At 39.7% G+C, this 18,446-nt stretch overlaps 1 protein-coding gene across 2 annotated transcripts in view; it reads left to right on the top strand.

Moving 5' to 3' along the window:
• ANKRD44 (ankyrin repeat domain 44) overlaps positions 1-18,210 on the top strand; it is a 317,550-nt gene extending 299,340 nt beyond the window's left edge. Inside the window, exons 25-28 of one of the 2 annotated variants that reach the window (XM_055345366.1) lie at positions 337-419; positions 10,428-10,510; positions 11,478-11,569; positions 15,259-18,210. In XM_055345366.1, coding sequence (XP_055201341.1) covers positions 337-419; positions 10,428-10,510; positions 11,478-11,569; positions 15,259-15,317 — 317 coding nt within the window. In that variant the 3' untranslated portion in view covers positions 15,318-18,210. Of the gene's footprint in view, positions 1-336; positions 420-10,427; positions 10,511-11,477; positions 11,570-13,923 lie in introns of both variants that reach the window. The other variant, XM_055345365.1, reaches the window with a different exon arrangement.
• Positions 18,211-18,446: the final 236 nt, after the last annotated feature.

Below are 18,446 nucleotides of genomic sequence, written 5' to 3'. Positions count from 1 at the left end.
TTTAAGCTCCTTGATTCTACTTGCTAATTGTCTTCAGTCCCCTGTTATTTGAATATTAGTGGACGCTGTCAAAGTGAACTGATCTTTCTGCAGTGAAAACTCTCAACAAATAGAGACCAAATGTAGCAACAGAATTATTTTACCTGGAAATAACAAAACAATAAAGTCAACTAAAATTAATGTCTATAGACCTTTGATTTCGATAGAACAATATGGCAATAAATTTTTCCTTTTTTCTTTAAAAGCATTAAATATGATGATGTGGCCATACTAATTTGAATGTGTCATTGCAATTACCATGTAGTCTAAATAACTCTCTTTTGGCTTTTTCTTTAGATATTTTGGTGAACAGTGCCCAGGCTGATCTGACTGTAAAGGATAAAGACTTGAACACACCCTTACATTTGGCTAGTAGCAAAGTATGTACATGAATTTGAAATAATGTTACTTAGCGTTCTAATAAGACTAATACCACTTAAATGCTGTTTCAGAAGTGTGTTCCATGGCTCTTAATTGAGATGTACATTTTCCCAGGGTATTGTCAACTATAAGCCAAATGGAAGGGGAAGACGCAAAGGGCAGACCCACATAGGGGTTGATGAGGATATGCCTTTCATGGCATTTGCAACTGTATTCTTATGTGGTCTGTCTTCATACTGCCACTGTATCTGTTTCCATGGGTTGTAGTCCCATATCATCTTAGTTTTAAACAAGGTTAGGACCTTAGTTATGTGGCTTCTAAAAGGTGTACTTGTTTTCATCTTGTTCCATTTGAATACAGTAATAACACAGCCAAAAAATACTCACCTTTGAGGCAAATAAATGCATTCATGTACATTTCTACCCTCTAACTTTTTTTCTGGTGCATAGTTCAATGAAAGGAATGTGTTTGAGGTCTTTTGTTTTTGTTTTTGTTTGGTTGGTTGTTTTTTTTTAAAGATTTTATTTATTTTTTCATGGGAGACAAAGAGAGAGAGAGAGGCAGAGACACAGGCGGGGGAGAAGCAGGCTCCATGCAGGGAGCCCGACATGGGACTTGATCCCGGGACTCCAGGATCATGCCCTGGGCCAAAGGCAGGCGCTAAACCACTGAGCCACCCAGGGATCGGTTTTGTTTTGTTTTTTTTTAATAGAATTATGTTCACATGTAGCTCAAGATTCCTGCTCCTCTAAAAGATAAATGATGTATAAATAAATATATAATTTTACAAAAGTGAGATCACAATGTTCTAGAGCCCACTTTTGTTACTGAATCATATCTTATCGATATCTTTTTTTAAGATGTATTTATTTATTTATTTTAGACAGACAGGGAGAGAGAACAAGGGGGACGGAGGGTCAGAGGGAGAGAATCTGCAAGCTGACTCCCTGCTGAGCACAGAGGCTGATGTGGGGCTCTGTCCCACGGCCATTGAGATCATGACCTGAGCTGAAATCAAGAGTTGTACGCTTAACCAGCTGAGCCAACCAGTTGTATGCTTAATCAGGTGCCCCATGATTATCTTTGTTTTAGATATCAAATTGTATAGTGTTTTATTTTTTTGTTGTTTTATTTATTTATGATAGGCACACAGTGAGAGAGAGAGAGGCAGAGACACAGGCAGAGGGAGAAGCAGGCTCCATACACCGGGAGCCCGATATGGGATTCGATCCCGGGTCTCCAGGATCGCGCCCTGGGCCAAAGGCAGGCGCCAAACCGCTGCACCACCCAGGGATCCCTGTATAGTGTTTTAGAAGATGTATGGATTTCTACCCTAAGAATGTGCCATCCTGGGTTGCTTGGGTAGCTTGGTGGTTGAGCGTCTGCCTTTAACTCAGGTCATGATCCTGGGGCCCTGGGATTGAGTCCCTCATCAGGCTCTCCACAGGGAGCCTGCTTCTCCCTCTGCCTGTGTCTCTGCCTCTCTCTGTGTGTCTCTCATGAATACATAAATAAAATCTTTTTTAAAAGTGCCATCCTTTATTCAGTCCATCCCCAACTGTTAGAAATTTGCTTGTTTTCAAATATATACTACTATAGATGATGCTAATTGTAGAGATTTTTTTTAAAGAATTCTTTACTCATTCCTTTAAGATAAATTCCTCAATGAGTCTAAGGCTATGAATATATTTAATCCTAAATGGGCCTCTGATAAGATCACAATTGTTTACACTCCACCAGCAGTGCATCAGAATGAAAACTCCATGTTATAGTGTAATGCCAGCTGACACCAGTGGTGGTAGTTTGTTTCAATATGGTGACAGTATTAAAGATGTTGTCTGTACCCAGTGGTATGAGATGCTTTGGCTATTCCTTTCACTGGTTGCATTTTCTCACTTCATGCTCTGGGAAACCCATGGAAACCCCAAAAAATGTTCAGTTTCATGAAGTTTCTTTCTTTTTTTTTTTTTTTGCATTTTTTTATTGGAGTTCGATTTGCCAACATAGAGCATAACACCCAGTGCTCATCCCATCAAGTGCCCCCTCACTGCCCATCACCCAGTCACCCCAACCCCCCTACTCACCTGCCCTCCCCTTCCACTACCCCTTGTTCGTTTCCCAGAGTTAGGAGTCTCTCATGTTCTGTCTCCCTCTCTGATATTTCCCACTCAGTTTCTCTCCTTTCCCCTTTAATCCATTTCACTATTTTTTATATTCCCCGAATGAATGAGACCATATAATGTTTGTCCTTCTCCGATTGACTTACCTCACTCAGCATAATACCCTCCAGTTCCATCCATGTCGAAGCAAATGGTGGTATTTGTCATTTCTAATGGCTGAGGAATATTCCATTGTATACATAGACCACATCTTCTTTATCCATCATCTTTCGATGGACACTGAAGCTCCTTCCACAGTTTGGCTATTGTGGCCATTGCTGCTATAAACATCGGGGTGCTGGTGTTCTGGCATTTCACCGTATCTGTATCTTTGGGGTAAATCCCCAGCAGTGCAATTGCTGGGTCGTAGGGCAGCTCTATTTTTAACTCTTTGAGGAACCTCCACACAGTTTTCCAGAGTGGTTGCACCAGTTCACATTCCCACCAACAGTGCAAGAGGATTCCCCTTTCTCCACATCCTCTCCAACATTTGTTGTTTCCTGTCTTGTTAATTTTCCTATTCTCAGTGGTGCGAGGTGGTATCTCATTGTGGTTTTGATTTGTATTTCCCTGATGGCCAGTGATGTGGAGCATTTTCTCATGTGCCTGTTGGCCATCTGTTTGTCTTCTTTGGTGAAATTTCTGTTCATGTCTTTTGCCCATTTCATGATTGGATTTGTTTGTTTCTTTGCTGTTGAGTTTAATAAGTTCTTTATAGATCTTGGATACTAGCCCTTTATCTGATAGGTCATTTGCAAATATCCTCTCCCATTCTGTAGGTTGTCTTTGAGTTTTGTTGACTGTTTCTTTTGCTGTGCAGAAGCTTTTTATCTTGATTAAATCCCAATAGTTCACTTTTGCTTTTGTTTCCCTTGTCTTCATGGATGCATCTTGCAAGAAGTTGCTTTGGCCAAGTTCAAAAAGGGTGTTGCCTGTGTTCTCCTCTAGGATTTTGCTGGATTCTTGTCTAACATTTAGATCTTTCCTCCATTTTGGGTTTATCTTTGTGTATGGTGTAAGAGAGTGGTCTAACTTCATACTTTCACATGTGGCTGTCCAATTTTCCCAGCACCATTTATTGAAGAGACTGTCCTTTTTCCAGTGGATAGTCTTTCCTGCTTCGTCGAATATTAGTTGACCATAGAGTTGAGGGCCCATTTCTGGGTTCTCTATTCTGCTCCATTGATCTATGTGTATGTTTTTGTGCCAGTACCACACTGTATTGATGATTACAGCTTTGTAGTACAACTTGAAATCTGGCATTATAATGCCCCCGGCTCTGGTTTTCTTTTTCAGTATTCTCCTGGTTATTCAGGGTCTTTTCTGATTGCACAGAAATCTTAAGATGATTTGTTCCAACTCTCTGAAGAAAGTCCATGGTAGGGCAGCCCTGGTGGTGCAGTGGTTTAGCGCCACCTGCAGCCCAGGGTGTGATCCTGGAGTCCTGGGATCGAGTCCCACATCGGGCTCCCTGCATGGAGCCTGCTTCTCCCTCTGCCTGTGTCTCTGCCTCTCTCTGTCTTTGTCTCTCTCTCTCTCTCTGAATAAATAAATAAATAAATGATCTTTAAAAAAAAGAAAATCCATGGTATTTTGATAGGGATTGCATTAAATGTGTAAACTGCCCTGGGTACTATTGACATTTTCACAATATTAATTCTTCCAATCCATGAGCATGGAATAGTTTTCCATCTCTTTGTATCTTTAATTTCTTTCAGAAGTGTTTTGTAGTTTTTAGAGTATAGATCCTTTACCTCTTTGGTTAGGTGTATTCCTAGGTATCTTATGCTTTTCGGTACGATTGTAAATGAGATTGACTCCTTAATTCCTCTTTCTTCAGTCTCATTGTTAGTGTAGAGAAATGCCACTGATTTCTGGGCATTGATTTTGTATCTTGCCACACTGCCGAATTGCTGTATGAGTTCTAGCAATCTTGGGGTGGAGTCTTTTGGGTTTTCTATGTACAGTATCATGTCATCTGCGAAGAGGGAGAGTTTGACTTCTTCTTTGCCAATTTGAATGCCTTTTATTTCTTTTTGTTGCCTGATTGCTGAGGCTAGGACTTCCAGTACTATGTTGAATAGCAGTGGTGAGAGTGGACATCCCTGTCGTGTTCCTGATCTTAGGGGAAAGGCTCCCAGTGTTTCCCCATTGAGAATGATATTTGCTGTGGGCTTTTCCTAGATGGCTTTTAAGATGCTGAGGAATGTTCCCTCTATCCCTACACTCTGAAGAGTTTTGATCAGGAATGGATACATTTTTTTGTCAAATGCTTTCTCTGCATCTATTGAAAGGGTCATATGGTTCTTGTTTTTTCTCTTGTTGATATGATCTATCACGTTGATTGCTTTACGAGTGTTGAACCAGCCTTGCATCCCAGGATAAATCCCACTTGGTCATGATGAATAATCTTCTTAATGTATTGTTGGATCCTATTGGCTAGTATCTTGTTAAGAATTTTTGCATCTGAAAAAAAAATTTTTACATCTGTGTTCATAAGGGATATTGGTCTATAATTCTCCTTTTTGGTGGGGTCTTTGTCTGGTTTTGGAATTAAGGTGATGCTGGCCTTATAAAACAAGTTTGGAAATATTCTGTCCCTTTCTGTCTTTCAGAACAGCTTTAGTAGAATAGGTATTGTTTCTTCTTTAAAAGTTTGATAGGTGCAGCCCAGGTGGCCCAGTGGTTTAACACTGCCTTCGGCCCAGGGCGTGATCCTGAGGACCTGGGTTCGAGTCCCACATCGGGCTCCCTGCATGGAGCCTGCTTTTCCCTCTTTCTGTGTCTCTGCCTCTCTCTCTGTGTCTCTCATGAGTAAATGTATAAAATCTTTAAAAGAAAAAAAAATACATTTGATAGAATTCCCCTGGGAAGCCATCTGGCCCTGAACTTTTGTCTTGGGAAGTTTTTGATGACTGCTTCAATTTCCTCCCTGGTTATTAGCCTGTTCAGGTTTTCTCTTTCTTCCTGTTCCAGTTTTGGTAGTTTGTGGTTTTCCAGAAATGTGTCCATTTATTCTAGATTGCCTAATTTATTGGCGTATAGCTGCTCATAATATGTTTTTAAAATCGTTTGTATTTCCCTGGTATTGGTTGTGATCTCTCCTTTTTCATTCGTGATTTTATTAATTTGAGTCTTTTCTCTTTTGTTTTTAATAAGGCTGGATAATGGTTTATCTAATCTTATTAATTCTTTCAAAGAACCAACTCCTGGTTTTGTTGATCTGTTCCACAGTTCTTCTGGTCTCTATTTCATTGAGTTCTGCTCAAGTCTTTATTAACTCTCTTCTTCTGCTTGGTGTAGGTTTTATTTGCTGTTCTTTCTCCAGTTCCTTCAGGTGCGAGGCTAGCTTATGTATTTGAGTTTTTTCCAGTTTTTTGAGGGATGTTGGTATTGGGATGTATCTCCCTCTTAGGACTGCTTTTGCTGTATCCCAAAGATTTTGAATGGTTGTATCTTCATTCCCATTAGTTTCCATGAATGTTTTTAATTCTTCTCTAATTTCCTGGTTGACCCTTGCATCTTTTAGCAGGATGCTCTTTAACCTCCACATGTTTGAATTTCTTCCAAATTTCTTCTTGTGATTGAGTTCAAGTTTCAAAGCATTATGGTCTGAAAATATGCAGGGGACAATCCCAGTCTTTTGGTATTGGTTGAGACCTGATTTGTGACCCAGTCAGTATGTGGTCTATTCTGGAGAAAGTTCCATGTGCACTTGAGAAGAATGTGTATTCAGTTGCATTAAGATGTAAAGTTCTGTAAATATCTGTGAAATCCATCTGGTCCAGTGTATCATTTAAAGCTCTTGTTTCTTTGGAGATGTTGTGCTTAGAAGATCTGTCATTTGCAGAAAGCGCCATGTTGAAGTCTCCCAGTATTAGTGTATTATTATCTATGTCTTTACTTTGGTTATTAATTGATTGATATACTTGGCAGCTCCCACATTAGGGACATAAATATTCATGATTGTTAGTTCCTCCTGTTCGATAGATCCTTTAAGTTTGATATAGTGTCCTTCTTCATCTCTTGCTAGTCTTTGGGATAAACTTTATCTGATATGAGGATGGCTACCCCAGCTTTCTTTTGAGGACCATTTGAATGGTAAACGGTCCTTAAGTCCTTATTTTCAGGCTGTAGGTGTCCTTCTGTCTAAAATGAGTCTCTTGTAGACAGCAAATAGATGGGTCTTGCTTTTTTATCCAGTCTGAAACCCTGCGTCTTTTGATGGGATCATTTAGTCCATTCACGTTCAGAGTAACTATGGTAAGATAGGAATTTAGTGTCATTGTAGTACCTATTCAGTCCCTGTTTTTGTGGATTATTTCTTTTGGGTCCTCTTTCTTTTACAGAGTCCCCCTTAATATTTCTTGCAGAGCTGGTTGGGTGGTCACATATTCTTTCAGTTTCTGCCTATCTTGGAAGCTCTTATCTCTCCTTCTATTCTGAATGAGAGCCTTGCTGGATAGAGTATTCTTGGCTGCATGTTCTTCTCATTTAGGACCCTGAATATAACCTGCCTCTCTGGTCTCTGTGGAGAGGTCTGCTGTTAACCTAATACTTCTCCCTCATAAAGATTAGGGATTTCTTATCTCTTGCTGCTTTAAGGATCTTCTCTTTATCTTTGGAATTTGCAAGTTTCACTGTTAAATGTCAAGGTGTGGACCGGTTTTTATTCATTTTAGGGGCGGACCTCTCTATCTCCTGGATCTGAATGCCTGTTTCCCTCTCCATGTTAGGGAAGTTCTCAGCTATGGTTTGTTCAAATATGCTTTCTGGCCCTCTGTCCCTCTCGGCGCCCTCTGGAACCCCAGTTATATGTAGATTTTTCCTTCTGAGGCTGTCATTTATTTCCCTTAATCTTTCCTCGTAGTCTTTTAATTATTTTTGTCTTTTTTCCTCAGCTTCCTTCCTTGCCATCAACTTGTCTTCTATGTCACTTGCTCTTTCTTCTACCTCATTAACCCTCATCATTAGGACCTCCAGTTTGGATTGCATCTCATTTAATTGATTTTTAATTTTGGCCTGATTAGATCTAAATTCTGCAGTCATGAAGTCTCTTGAATCCTTTATGCTTTTTTCCAGAGTCACCAGTAGCTTTATAATTGTGCTTCTGAGTTGGCTTTCTGACATCTAATTGTAATCCAAATTCTGTAACTCTGTGGCAAGAGTCCTGTTTCCAATTCTTTCTTTTGTAGTGAGTTCTTTCTAGTCATTTTGTTCAGTGTAGAGTGGCTGTATGAATGGGCTGCGTCAAGAATATCAACCACGACCTAAGTAAAATTTCACCTTAGATGATTCTGCCAAGGTCAGATACCAGAAATTGAAAACAAAGATCAGAACGAAATAAAACAAAAAGACCACTAAAGTGAAAAACAAATTTTAAAACAAAGTAGTAAAAAATAAAAGGCCAGGAATCCAAAAAGAAGAGAAAAAAAAAAAAGAAACAGAAAAAAGAAAAAAGAAAAAAAAAGGAGAAGAAAAAAGAGGGGGGACTGGGAAATGGTGGTAGTTACAAAGTTGTAGTGGAGGGAGAATGTAGTCTACCTGAGGGGTCCTAGAAGGTGATTCTCTTGGTTCTGAGTATATTAAGTTCTGTATGTTAGAAGATGCTCAGTCCCAAATTTATATAAACCAGAAATACTTGTAGAGGGCCCCACCATTGACCACCAAAACATAAATGGGATAAATGAGGGTGGAAGACTGGGAATGAGGAATCTCACAGAATGAACCAGCAACGGTATTCCACTTGGTTCTGGGTATATGCTGATCATGTTATAGAAGGTATTAACTTCCACCATTGTAGAACAAAATGAGGCAGAGAAAAGAAAAAACAAAACAACAACAACAACAAAAAAACATATCTTGTATATCTCTCAAAATTAAGTTGAGTACGATGAAGGGAATCTAGAAGTGGAAGATATATCTAAGACATGTAATTGTAGAAATATGAAAGTCAAAAAGGAAGAATCTTAAACATGAAGAGGTGGTAAAATATTGTAGTTAGGATGGGAAAAGAGAAAAAAAACCTGGATTTACAGTCTGATATAAACACAAGTTGTACCAGAAAAATGATGGGAAAAAAAAAGGGAAGGGTATCTTCTGGTTCTGTAAGTCCCTCGACTTCCCCTGGAGCTTCCCAGGGCTGCTCCGTCCAGAACTTGCTCTTCCCCTGTCCTTCCAGCTGGTCTCTGGGGGTGGAGCTGCAGTGCTGACTCTCAGGTGTGTGCACCTGGGGGACCTGCCCCCACCCCCACCGGGCTCAGTGGGAGCTGTTTACCCCCTGAGACCCCTGTTTCCTGGCTGCCCCGTTCTGGCGGAGGCACAAGGTGATACAGGGAGGAACAACAAGACTGGCGGCGGCCAGCTCTCCAGCCCTGGGGTCAGCTCCCACAGTAACTACCGCAGCTCCCAGTCCGCAGGGGCCTGGATGCTGGTGGGGGCGGGGTGGGCGCTGACCTGCCCAGCTCGGGGGCGCCCCAGGGCAGGAGCATCCCCGCCGTCCTGGGCTCTCCTCCTCCCCCGCCAGGGGCCGGAGTTAAAGTTCCCACCTCTCTGGGGCTCTCCTATCCTGAGGCTCCCACCCCCCCTTAGCCCAGCTCCTGGGGGGATCCCTCCCCCACTTGGTTCTTTTTTATTTTTTTCTGCCTTCCTACCTTGTTAGAAACCCCTTCTCTGTAGTGTCCAGCTCTTCTCTCTTTAAATCTCAGGTGGGATGCTTAGGTGTTCAGGATGGTTTGAAGGTTATCTAGGTGAGTGGGGGACACAGGTGACTTGGGGACCCTGCTCCTCCACCAGCTTGCTCCCTCTCTGAAGTTTATTTCAAAGTGTAGTGCTTTCATGACCAGAGAAGTCCAGAGCTCTTCAAACTTTATTATGCAAATGAATGACCAGAGGATCTCGTTGACATGCGGGCCTGAAGTGGGGCCTGGGACTCAACATTCCTAACCCCCGGGTTAAGCTGATGTTGCTGGTCTGCGGGCCACACTATGAGTAGCAAGGGTTTAGGAAACCATGACCCCTTAACAGGGCATAGGCCTGAAATCCTGAAAGGGTCTCTGACTTTTCCATTGATTTTTTTTTTCCTTTTTAATTATCATTCATCTCTTTTAAGATACAAAGATATCTTCCTCTGTTTGAGGAAGAAAAAAACTAGCTTTCCCAAAAGAGTCCCTTCACAATATAAGGCAGTTGTACATAATGATAAGTGATACTGGTAACAGATGTAATAGACGTTTCAAAGGTAGATGGATCACAGAAATGGCCACTGAAGGCTTGCAGAAGGAGGTGCGACTTGACATATGTTTAAAAAGTAGTGTTAATGGGTTTGAAGGATACTCCTAATTCTGCTCTCTGCTTACCACTGACCTTGCTGAGCTAGCACCTACTTCAGCTCTCTGAACATTAATTCTACAGTTACTCTAGAAATATTAATATTTTAGATGTTTATGTTTATCAAATCCTAATAGACCTTATCCAGAATCTTTAAGAATCTAAGGTTCTTTAACAATTAACTTTTTTTTTAAGTATTTTATAAATTTATTCATGAGAGACACAGAGAGAGACAGGCAGAGGGAGAAGCAGGCTCCATGCTGGGAGCCGGATGCAGGACTTGATCCAAGGACCCCAGGATCACGCCCTGAGCCAAAGTCAGAAGCTCAACCATTGAGCCACCCAGGTGCCCCTAACCATTTGTTTTTTAGAAGAAAAAGGAATTACTCAGAAAATTGCCTTATAAAATGTTTTTTAGGCAGATGACGTTCATTTTAAATTTAAAGTATAATGAAGTAATTTTTCAGGAGCTTTTCTTTGTTTCTGTCCTGTGTTTCTTATCATTTTTTTCTTTATAGGGTCATGAAAAATGTGCCTTGTTAATACTTGACAAGATACAAGATGAGAGCCTTATTAATGCAAAAAATAATGCACTGCAGACGTAAGTGTGACTTCTAAAGTATGATTTGGACTCAGATTCATAGTTGTTTATTCAACAAATATTAAGAGTGTGCTCTGTGCCAGGCTAGCACTGAAGAATACAATGGTGAAAAACAGAGGTGGCTTCTCCTTCACAGAATTTATAGTCACATACCTGCAAATACTCACCAAGTGAGACATTTTTTAGTTAGAATCTTTATTTTGTTATCCCTTCATAGAATTGTGTAACATAATATATTAACATCATGTATTCTTACTGGAAAAATGACAGTTTTGTAAATCACATTCCCAGAATACATTTGAAGAATTCCTAAGTAGTTTGTCTTAATTATATTTTAATATAATTCAGTGCAGTCTTCAGTGTGAAAGACTTAAAACTGATTCATATTCCATTTTAGGAAATTACCTATGTATTTAAGGGGAAAAGAATATTAAGATTTTTTTCCATTAGGTTTCTTAGGAGGTATATAGCAGAAATGAATATACTGGGTTTGAATTTATTCTTTAAGGTATTCTAAATTCAACAAAATATCATTTAGTGCATTTACTAATAACAAGGAGGTTTAAGATAAATATTTATGGGTGATATGAATACCAATCATATTGATGGACTGTGTGAAACAATGATTTAAATGCTGGAGTAGAAAGCAAGAGACAAAGAACCTTCTAGAAAAGACGCTGAAGCTTTTGTTCTTTTTCTGGCTTCCTATCTACTGTTACTGAGATTGTTTGAGATGCAGAGTATCTGTAACATCTGCAGAGAAACCTGGGCGAACATGAAGGAAAGTTGGATCATTAGCACCTGGGAAAGATCTGGTCGACAAATATTTTTATTTTAAAAAGTAAAAATATTCCTGTACTACTTATACATTAAGTATTTTCTACCTTTTAGCAATGCAGGTACCTCAAATGACACATTCCCACACAAATGTGTATCACGGTTGACGCCAAGTGTTGTCTTTTTTTAGACCCCTCCACGTTGCTGCACGTAATGGCTTGAAGGTGGTAGTTGAGGAGTTGTTGGCCAAAGGAGCCTGTGTACTCGCTGTAGATGAAAATGGTAAGTGGGAAAAGTAAGCAGTTACTACGCATACCTTCCCTATGCTGTGAAGCCAGAGGAAAATGAGAAAGATAGGAGCTCATTAAAAAGGCAGTAAGAATTCTCTCCCCCTCGGCAGCTTCTGTGTGTGAGAACTCAAACGAAGATAATTTGTCCTGTCTGTCTTTGTAAAACACATAGTCCACCTGTAGCCCACCAGTGCCTTCCATTTTGCATGTAATGCCAGCAGCTGGTCTCTAACTCCTCAGCGTAGTGGTTAAACTGTTCTAGACACACTGAAAAGCTTGCGGCAGGCATTCACAATTCTAACTGCATACACTGAAGAGTTAGAGATGACACATGTCATTAGTGCATGCTCAAGGGCTCAAAGAAAAACCTAGGTCTTTTGTATTCAGTTCATTCTGAGATCAAACTTTTTTTTAAAGAACAAATCAAAACTCATATTCTCAGTGTGGATATTTAGGGAACATGAGTACAATTTTTTTAATGAATTTCTAGGCTTGAAAGCTTCTCCTGATCTATGTAACATTCCTTTTCTAACTCTAAATGAACTAACTCTTAACAGAAGCTTTCTACCTGGTCCCTAAGAAATTTGGAAAGCTCATGAATACCAGAATTATGTTAGACTACCATTTTAAAGTACAATGCCTATTAATCGTGGAGAGCAAAAGATGAACTTCTGGATATTTATGAATGATGTAACTTGTTAATGTGGCATTAATTGTGGCATTTAATTAAAGCATTTTAATTAACACAACTCAATTAACTGCTTATTACAGGTATTGGAACTAGCAGCCCATGCCTATTTCTCAGAAGTAAGCATTAGCCATATGACATCATTAGCTAATTCCTATTAGTTTCTGTTTTGCAGCCCCATTTATCCTAGCATGTTCCCTGCTCTGTCCCCAACCTGACTCATCTAAGAGGCACAGAAAATTCTCTATTACTCCATCTCCTTGGTTGTTCCACCTCCCTTTCCCTCCTCCTCTTATCACTATTCTATAAGGATTGGCATGCAGAAGTGCACAATTCTTTCCAAATGACCAAAAGAGGCCAAAATAAATTAGTTTTGTCTTTCTCCATTGTAAGCCTGCTGCATCTGAGGCTTTTCCTGCCAATAGCAACCTTGGGAACGTGAGCCCGAAGAGCCCCTTCTTAGAGCTCAGCGGCCTTCTAAAGGCCTGGGAACAATTTGGGGCAGTTTTGTACAGCGCTATACTCATAAATCCTTTACTCATCGATGACCTCCCTGGAATGGAATGTTAAGATACCTGTCTCCTCTTACTTGTTTTCATACTAGAGAGAGGAATGTTGGAGTGGGAGGAGGGGGGAAATGGGCAGAAATTAGGTCAAGTGTTGGTAAAACTTGGCAAAATGTCGAATTTTATTGAGCCAGTTCTTCTGAATAAATGAGTAAGAGGGAGTAGGAATCTTTCTAGCAGAGGAGACAGGCTAACCCTTTTTTGGTCCATAGAATAAAGAAGGTTAGATAAGGGTAGTAATTAAAACAAAGAATTTATCTACATCCTCCAGCATGTATTTCATGTGTTGAGATAGTTTTCTTTTCTGGATTGGACCCTTTGAGTCTACATGGTGGAGAATGACATGACCCTACAGCCTTTTTCCCACACCTGTCACAGTTGGGCTTTGGGACTTTGGTTGATGGTGTTGCTATTTTTAAAAATTTGGTTACATTTCTCTTAAACGATAGTATATTTTAAACCACAAACAACCAATACTTTCCTGTGTCTGATCTGCTCAAATGATTCCATTTTTCTAGAACTAGTTAATTGGTATATACTTTTTATAAACCTATATATAACAGTAAAACTGCCTTTACAGACATTAGATTTTCAATATCTTTTCTAATCTGACACACAATTACCTACTCGGGAAAGTCATTGTTCTCAGAATGAGAGTGCTCTGGCCCCAGCCTGAGGCGCATGGTGTGCGTGTGCTCTCAAGTGGAAACACCTTTGTGGTTGTCCTGTTACTGGTTTTGTGTGTGTGTGCGTGTGTGTGTGTGTGTAATTGTGTCCCACCCCTGCCTCCTTGTGTTTCTGTTCATTAGATGAAGACTAGAAACCTGCCTAACTTCGGGTAACATTAGTGCTTGTTGTCATGTAGACGGAAAAACCAACACCACGACCCCTTCATAAAATGTCTCCCCTCCCTGACCCCCTCCAGCCTCACCCCTAGCATGACTTGTGGGAAGTTAACTCCTCTTTGCCTGGCATGATTTCTAACTGGACATACATCTCCACGTGTGAGGTCGTACGAGATGTACTGTGGAATGCTCACGCCGCCTTTGGATTTCCTGGACTAACCATGGCCTTGTCTGCATTTACGCCCAGGTCATACCCCGGCCCTGGCTTGCGCTCCTAACAAAGACGTGGCTGACTGCCTGGCCCTCATTTTGGCTACCATGATGCCTTTTTCTCCTTCCAGTACAATGACGGCTGTCAACTTCGTTTGTTTTAAAAAAGACAATTTGAGCAGGACCACCCTCTCCAATCTGGGTAGCATGGTTAGCCTGTGCAGTAACAACATAGGCTCAGAGGAGGGCTACAACGAAAATGACTCTGATTCCGAAACGTTTTGACTTTGGACTGTAGAAGCTTTTCCTTGATCACCCGTATTAGAAGAAGGGAGAAAAAAAAAAAACAACTTGAATTCCAGGTTTATGTTGTGTTCGAGTATTATTATGGGCCTGGGCTTCCAGAAGCCAGTATAAAAGGAATTAATCAAACCCAGGAAGGGCAGCTAGGCGGTAGGGCAAAGCATTCACACAGATAGGCCCCAGTTTTTATTTGTTTTCATGTTTTCCCTAGATCTAAGATACTTCTGTGCAAGTCTACCTCTCATTTTAAGTAAGAAGTCAAAAAATGCATTTAATTCTTTTTTGTTTGGCATAATGCAATTGAGAGGGAGCTGTTCTCTATGAAGAATTTTTCTTTTCGTATACTCACTCAGCAGTGAGTTCTTAGAAGTGGATCAATGTGACATTCGTGTCCCCTGGGAGGGGAGGGCAAGGGGGGATACGTGTCGCCTCAGACCTCTTCTCACTTTGATGTTTACTTCCTCACTAGAAGCCAAAGGTTAATGTGTTCATCTTCAGAAATGATGCCTGTAGTAATCTTTTTAAGGGAGTCCAATGATTTATATCTTCTCTGTAGTAAGCACTTAAATATCCAGAACTTCTTTCCCAGGATTTTATTAAAGTTGCCACATGAAGGGAAAAAGTCACTGGAAATTGAAGTTGCTTTCTTCACTTAACACAAATATGGCAACGAGTGCGCCTTTTAACAAGCCTAGGACTAATTATCACCTGGCCAATTGAATCCAAATCTAGCTAATAAAGTTTCAGGTGAAAAGTTGTATTGCGCCAGAACTCTGAGACATATGCAAATTTAATATGAGACTACCCTTTATTTATTTATTTGTTAATTCATCCTTAAATCAGGATACTAACTTCTTAGAACCATCAGAACCCACAGCATTATCAGTAGTAAAGTGTTAAATGAGCTTCTCAGCCAAGGTCATGCCAAGTGAGTGGAAGTGTGACTACAGAAGGAAACAAGGTGCGAAACAGAAGGTAGACATGGGTGATGTGGAAATTAAAGCCAATTGATGGTTGCTTGATGATCAAATCAACATAGTGAATACTGTGTCTGCTCCCTCTGCCAAAGTTTCTAGGTCAAATGGACCCCGTTCTGCACCTGGAATAGCTGTACAAAAAGAAGAATGAGACTCTTTAAACGTTATGCACATACACACGCACACATATATATATACATATATATATGTCTGTAGTTCATCAACCAGCTATACATGAGGACCAAAATGCTTCAGTCTAAAATGGAAGAATTTAAAATGTTTTCCTTCAAAATGGAAGTGAGAACTGAAGTAGCTTTTCTATGGAGTTAAAATGTAATCTTTTTGTGTAACGGTCTTGTTATATTTCTTATGACACAGATTTCTAGTTGATGACGTAACATTTGTAACTGATGACGTGTTGACCAAGGCTTATTTTTTTGCCAAACTAGAGAAAATGTTCATATACTTTTGATGTAAATGTGTTTATATTTATTTGAAATGAAACAAATGCCGAGGAAACATCCATTGTTTGTTCTCTGTTTTAATTGCTGTGTGTCTTACTGGGAATAACAAAAAAGCAGAAAAACACGCAGGACCTGGCTGGGCTAGCTGGCGGTCCTGGGGCCAAGCCCGGCACTTCTACCGCTGAGGGTTCCAGCTGACCCTCAGGTCCTTCCACATCGGGTGGAGAGGGGTCAACTCCACCGCTCAGCCCCAGTCTGTGGCCTTGCCAGCTTAGGAGACGTCGCAGCCCTTAGGCTCTTCTGTGAGGTGACAATGGAGGTGTGTGGTGGATCGTATGCACAAAGGAGGCCCAAAGAAATGTATGGAAATTATTCTGAACGCACTGAAGATCTCATGTGGTCCCAATAACCTACTGGGAAATGATGTCAGTGTGTGAGCACACGTACCAGGCGAAGAAGTACAAATCCCCAGCTCGAGTGCTACTTTACACTTGAGGAAGAAACAGGAGAGAAACATGTTGTCAGGACTCTGACATTTAATCATCAGTTCCAATTTCGCCCTGGAAATTCTCTTTTATAGTGTATGGGAGATATTTTTAAAACCGTGTGCTATCATATCTGGATCAAATACACATGCTGTATTATATTTTTCATCTAACTGTAAAAGACTTTACTCTTACTCTTTGAATATCCCAGTTTAATTAAAAACTCACCTTGGGTCCTTCACAAATGAGAACTTGTTCCAAGGACTTAATCGAATGGTCATAATTTCACTGGAAGTTTTTGACACCACCAACATTGTTTTTTGGATTCTTGGTGTTGTGTTCCCCTCCTTCCTCTGTCTTTTTTGTTTGTTTAGAGAAGATGAACTTTTTTTTAAGTAAATTGCTAATGAGCAATAACAACCTTCTCTTTACCAAAACACTGAAAGTAAGGGAGATCCAACGCTAAAAAAAAAAAAGCACGATATACTGTGGTGTCTTTTTCTAGAAGTGAATGGAAATCTTGCTCCATTGGCTTTCAAAGCAGGAAATGAGAGGCCCACTCTTACTGGTGAAGCAGCCTTCACATTTTTCCCGTAGAGTAGCACAAGAACAAGGAGGATTGCAGCAAAGCAGTGCCGGCCATGGGATGTTTCTCTCCATGTAGCTGCATTTTGACTTTTCCCCACTGTCTCACAGCTAGAAAGGAGGAGGACAAAGGAACAGAATGAAGTCACACTCGCTGTGATGGTTCACTGCATCAAACCCTTCTCTCTGTCTGTCCATTCCCCAAGACCACATTTTGTTCTTTAGGAAATGACTTCAAAAACTAGGAGTTCTGTGTGTTTTAAGTACATCTCTTAGAAATAAAACTAGATTTGCAGTGTAGCTCTCTAAGAAAAACAAAAATACATGTTGTGCTTTTAACTGAGTCTTCGTGGTCTAGCGCTTTTCCAGTGTTATTTTTAGTCTGTATTTTAAGCAGAGCCACAGTGATCAAGTTGCCCTGCACTTACCCGTTCGCCGTGTCCGCCTGTCCTTGGGAAATACGTTGCTATCTCCAAATTGCCTAAAACCTGCTATGATTCTACAGTAAAAAGCTCAGGGGATTTCTCTTTATCACTACTAAAAGGGCACCATAGTATGTTTTGGTACTTTAGGCAGTAAACATCTGCTTCATTTTTTATTTTATTATTAAATTAGAAAAAGAACATCAAATGGATTTGCTGCACTAGTTATTCTCTGTACTGTCAAGCAACTTGGTTTGCTTATCTGTTGCGTTGGTTGAAGAGCTCATCCCTTTATTTTTTTTTTTTTGTCTTGTAATATGAAGTTAGAGTGCCTTTTTATATCTGTATATTCTGAAAATGTTCTGTGAAATGTTTTGTATTTTTTTCATTTGAGTGTTATCAGAGCAATATAATACCAGTGAGTTTTCATTTCAGCCTTTCTTTGAATGTATAAAGTGTCTTTTTTTCCATTTCCCCTCTACCTGCTTTGAAATGAAAATGAAAATGCCGAAGTTTTCTATAGGAATTCTGTTTAATTTTGCAGTGCTAAAATGCTTTCTTCTTACAAACCATAGGTCAATGTTGTAGGGGAAAAGCGTTTTAAGATAGTGACAATCTGAGTGTGTGTAAAAATGTAATTCTATGCGTTTCTTATGCAGTGATCTAAAAATTCAATGCAAATATCTTTTGTTTGGTAGTTTTGTCTACATATTTTATGCTTTAGCATGTGCAATATATCTTTGCAAAGCACGATGATACAAACCTGGTGCCAGTGTTCTATTTTGCATAACATATTTGTAACAGCATAAAATACTGTTTGATGCTTTCAGTGGGATTTTGTCTGTAATGTTTTCTTATGTAAATTGGAGTTGAATGACTCTGGTAAATGTCATGACTGTAAAAATGAGGAAAATGACTTTTAGTTCAGTGAATGACTTTGAACCAATCTGAATCTTTTCAAGCACAGTTTAATACTTTTTCAACTACTGAATGCTAATAATGTAATGAAGTACTTAACTGTAATATACTATGGAAATGCATTCAGATGGTTATTTTTACAAATAAAAACGGTACAGATATTGTTGCAATTTGTGTTTGTCTTTAGTTTTTCCACTTTATGCAATTTTACCAATTATTCTGCAAATTTAAATCTTTGTCTTCACCAAAGGCAAATTGACCCTTAAATTTTGAAAATCAATAATCAAGTTAGAAGAAAATGTCCAGATTTCTATTTCTGTTTGTGACATCACAATTGGGGGTGGGGCCAATCAAATACATATGTTTGTATATATTATATTCATTTATGCCTCCAATTTTTTCTGTA

The sequence above is a fragment of the Nyctereutes procyonoides genome, unplaced genomic scaffold, assembly GCF_905146905.1.
Source record: "Nyctereutes procyonoides isolate TBG_1078 unplaced genomic scaffold, NYPRO_anot_genome, whole genome shotgun sequence".
Taxonomy (NCBI): domain Eukaryota; kingdom Metazoa; phylum Chordata; class Mammalia; order Carnivora; family Canidae; genus Nyctereutes; species Nyctereutes procyonoides.
This window is presented reverse-complemented; position numbering and strand designations above follow the sequence as displayed.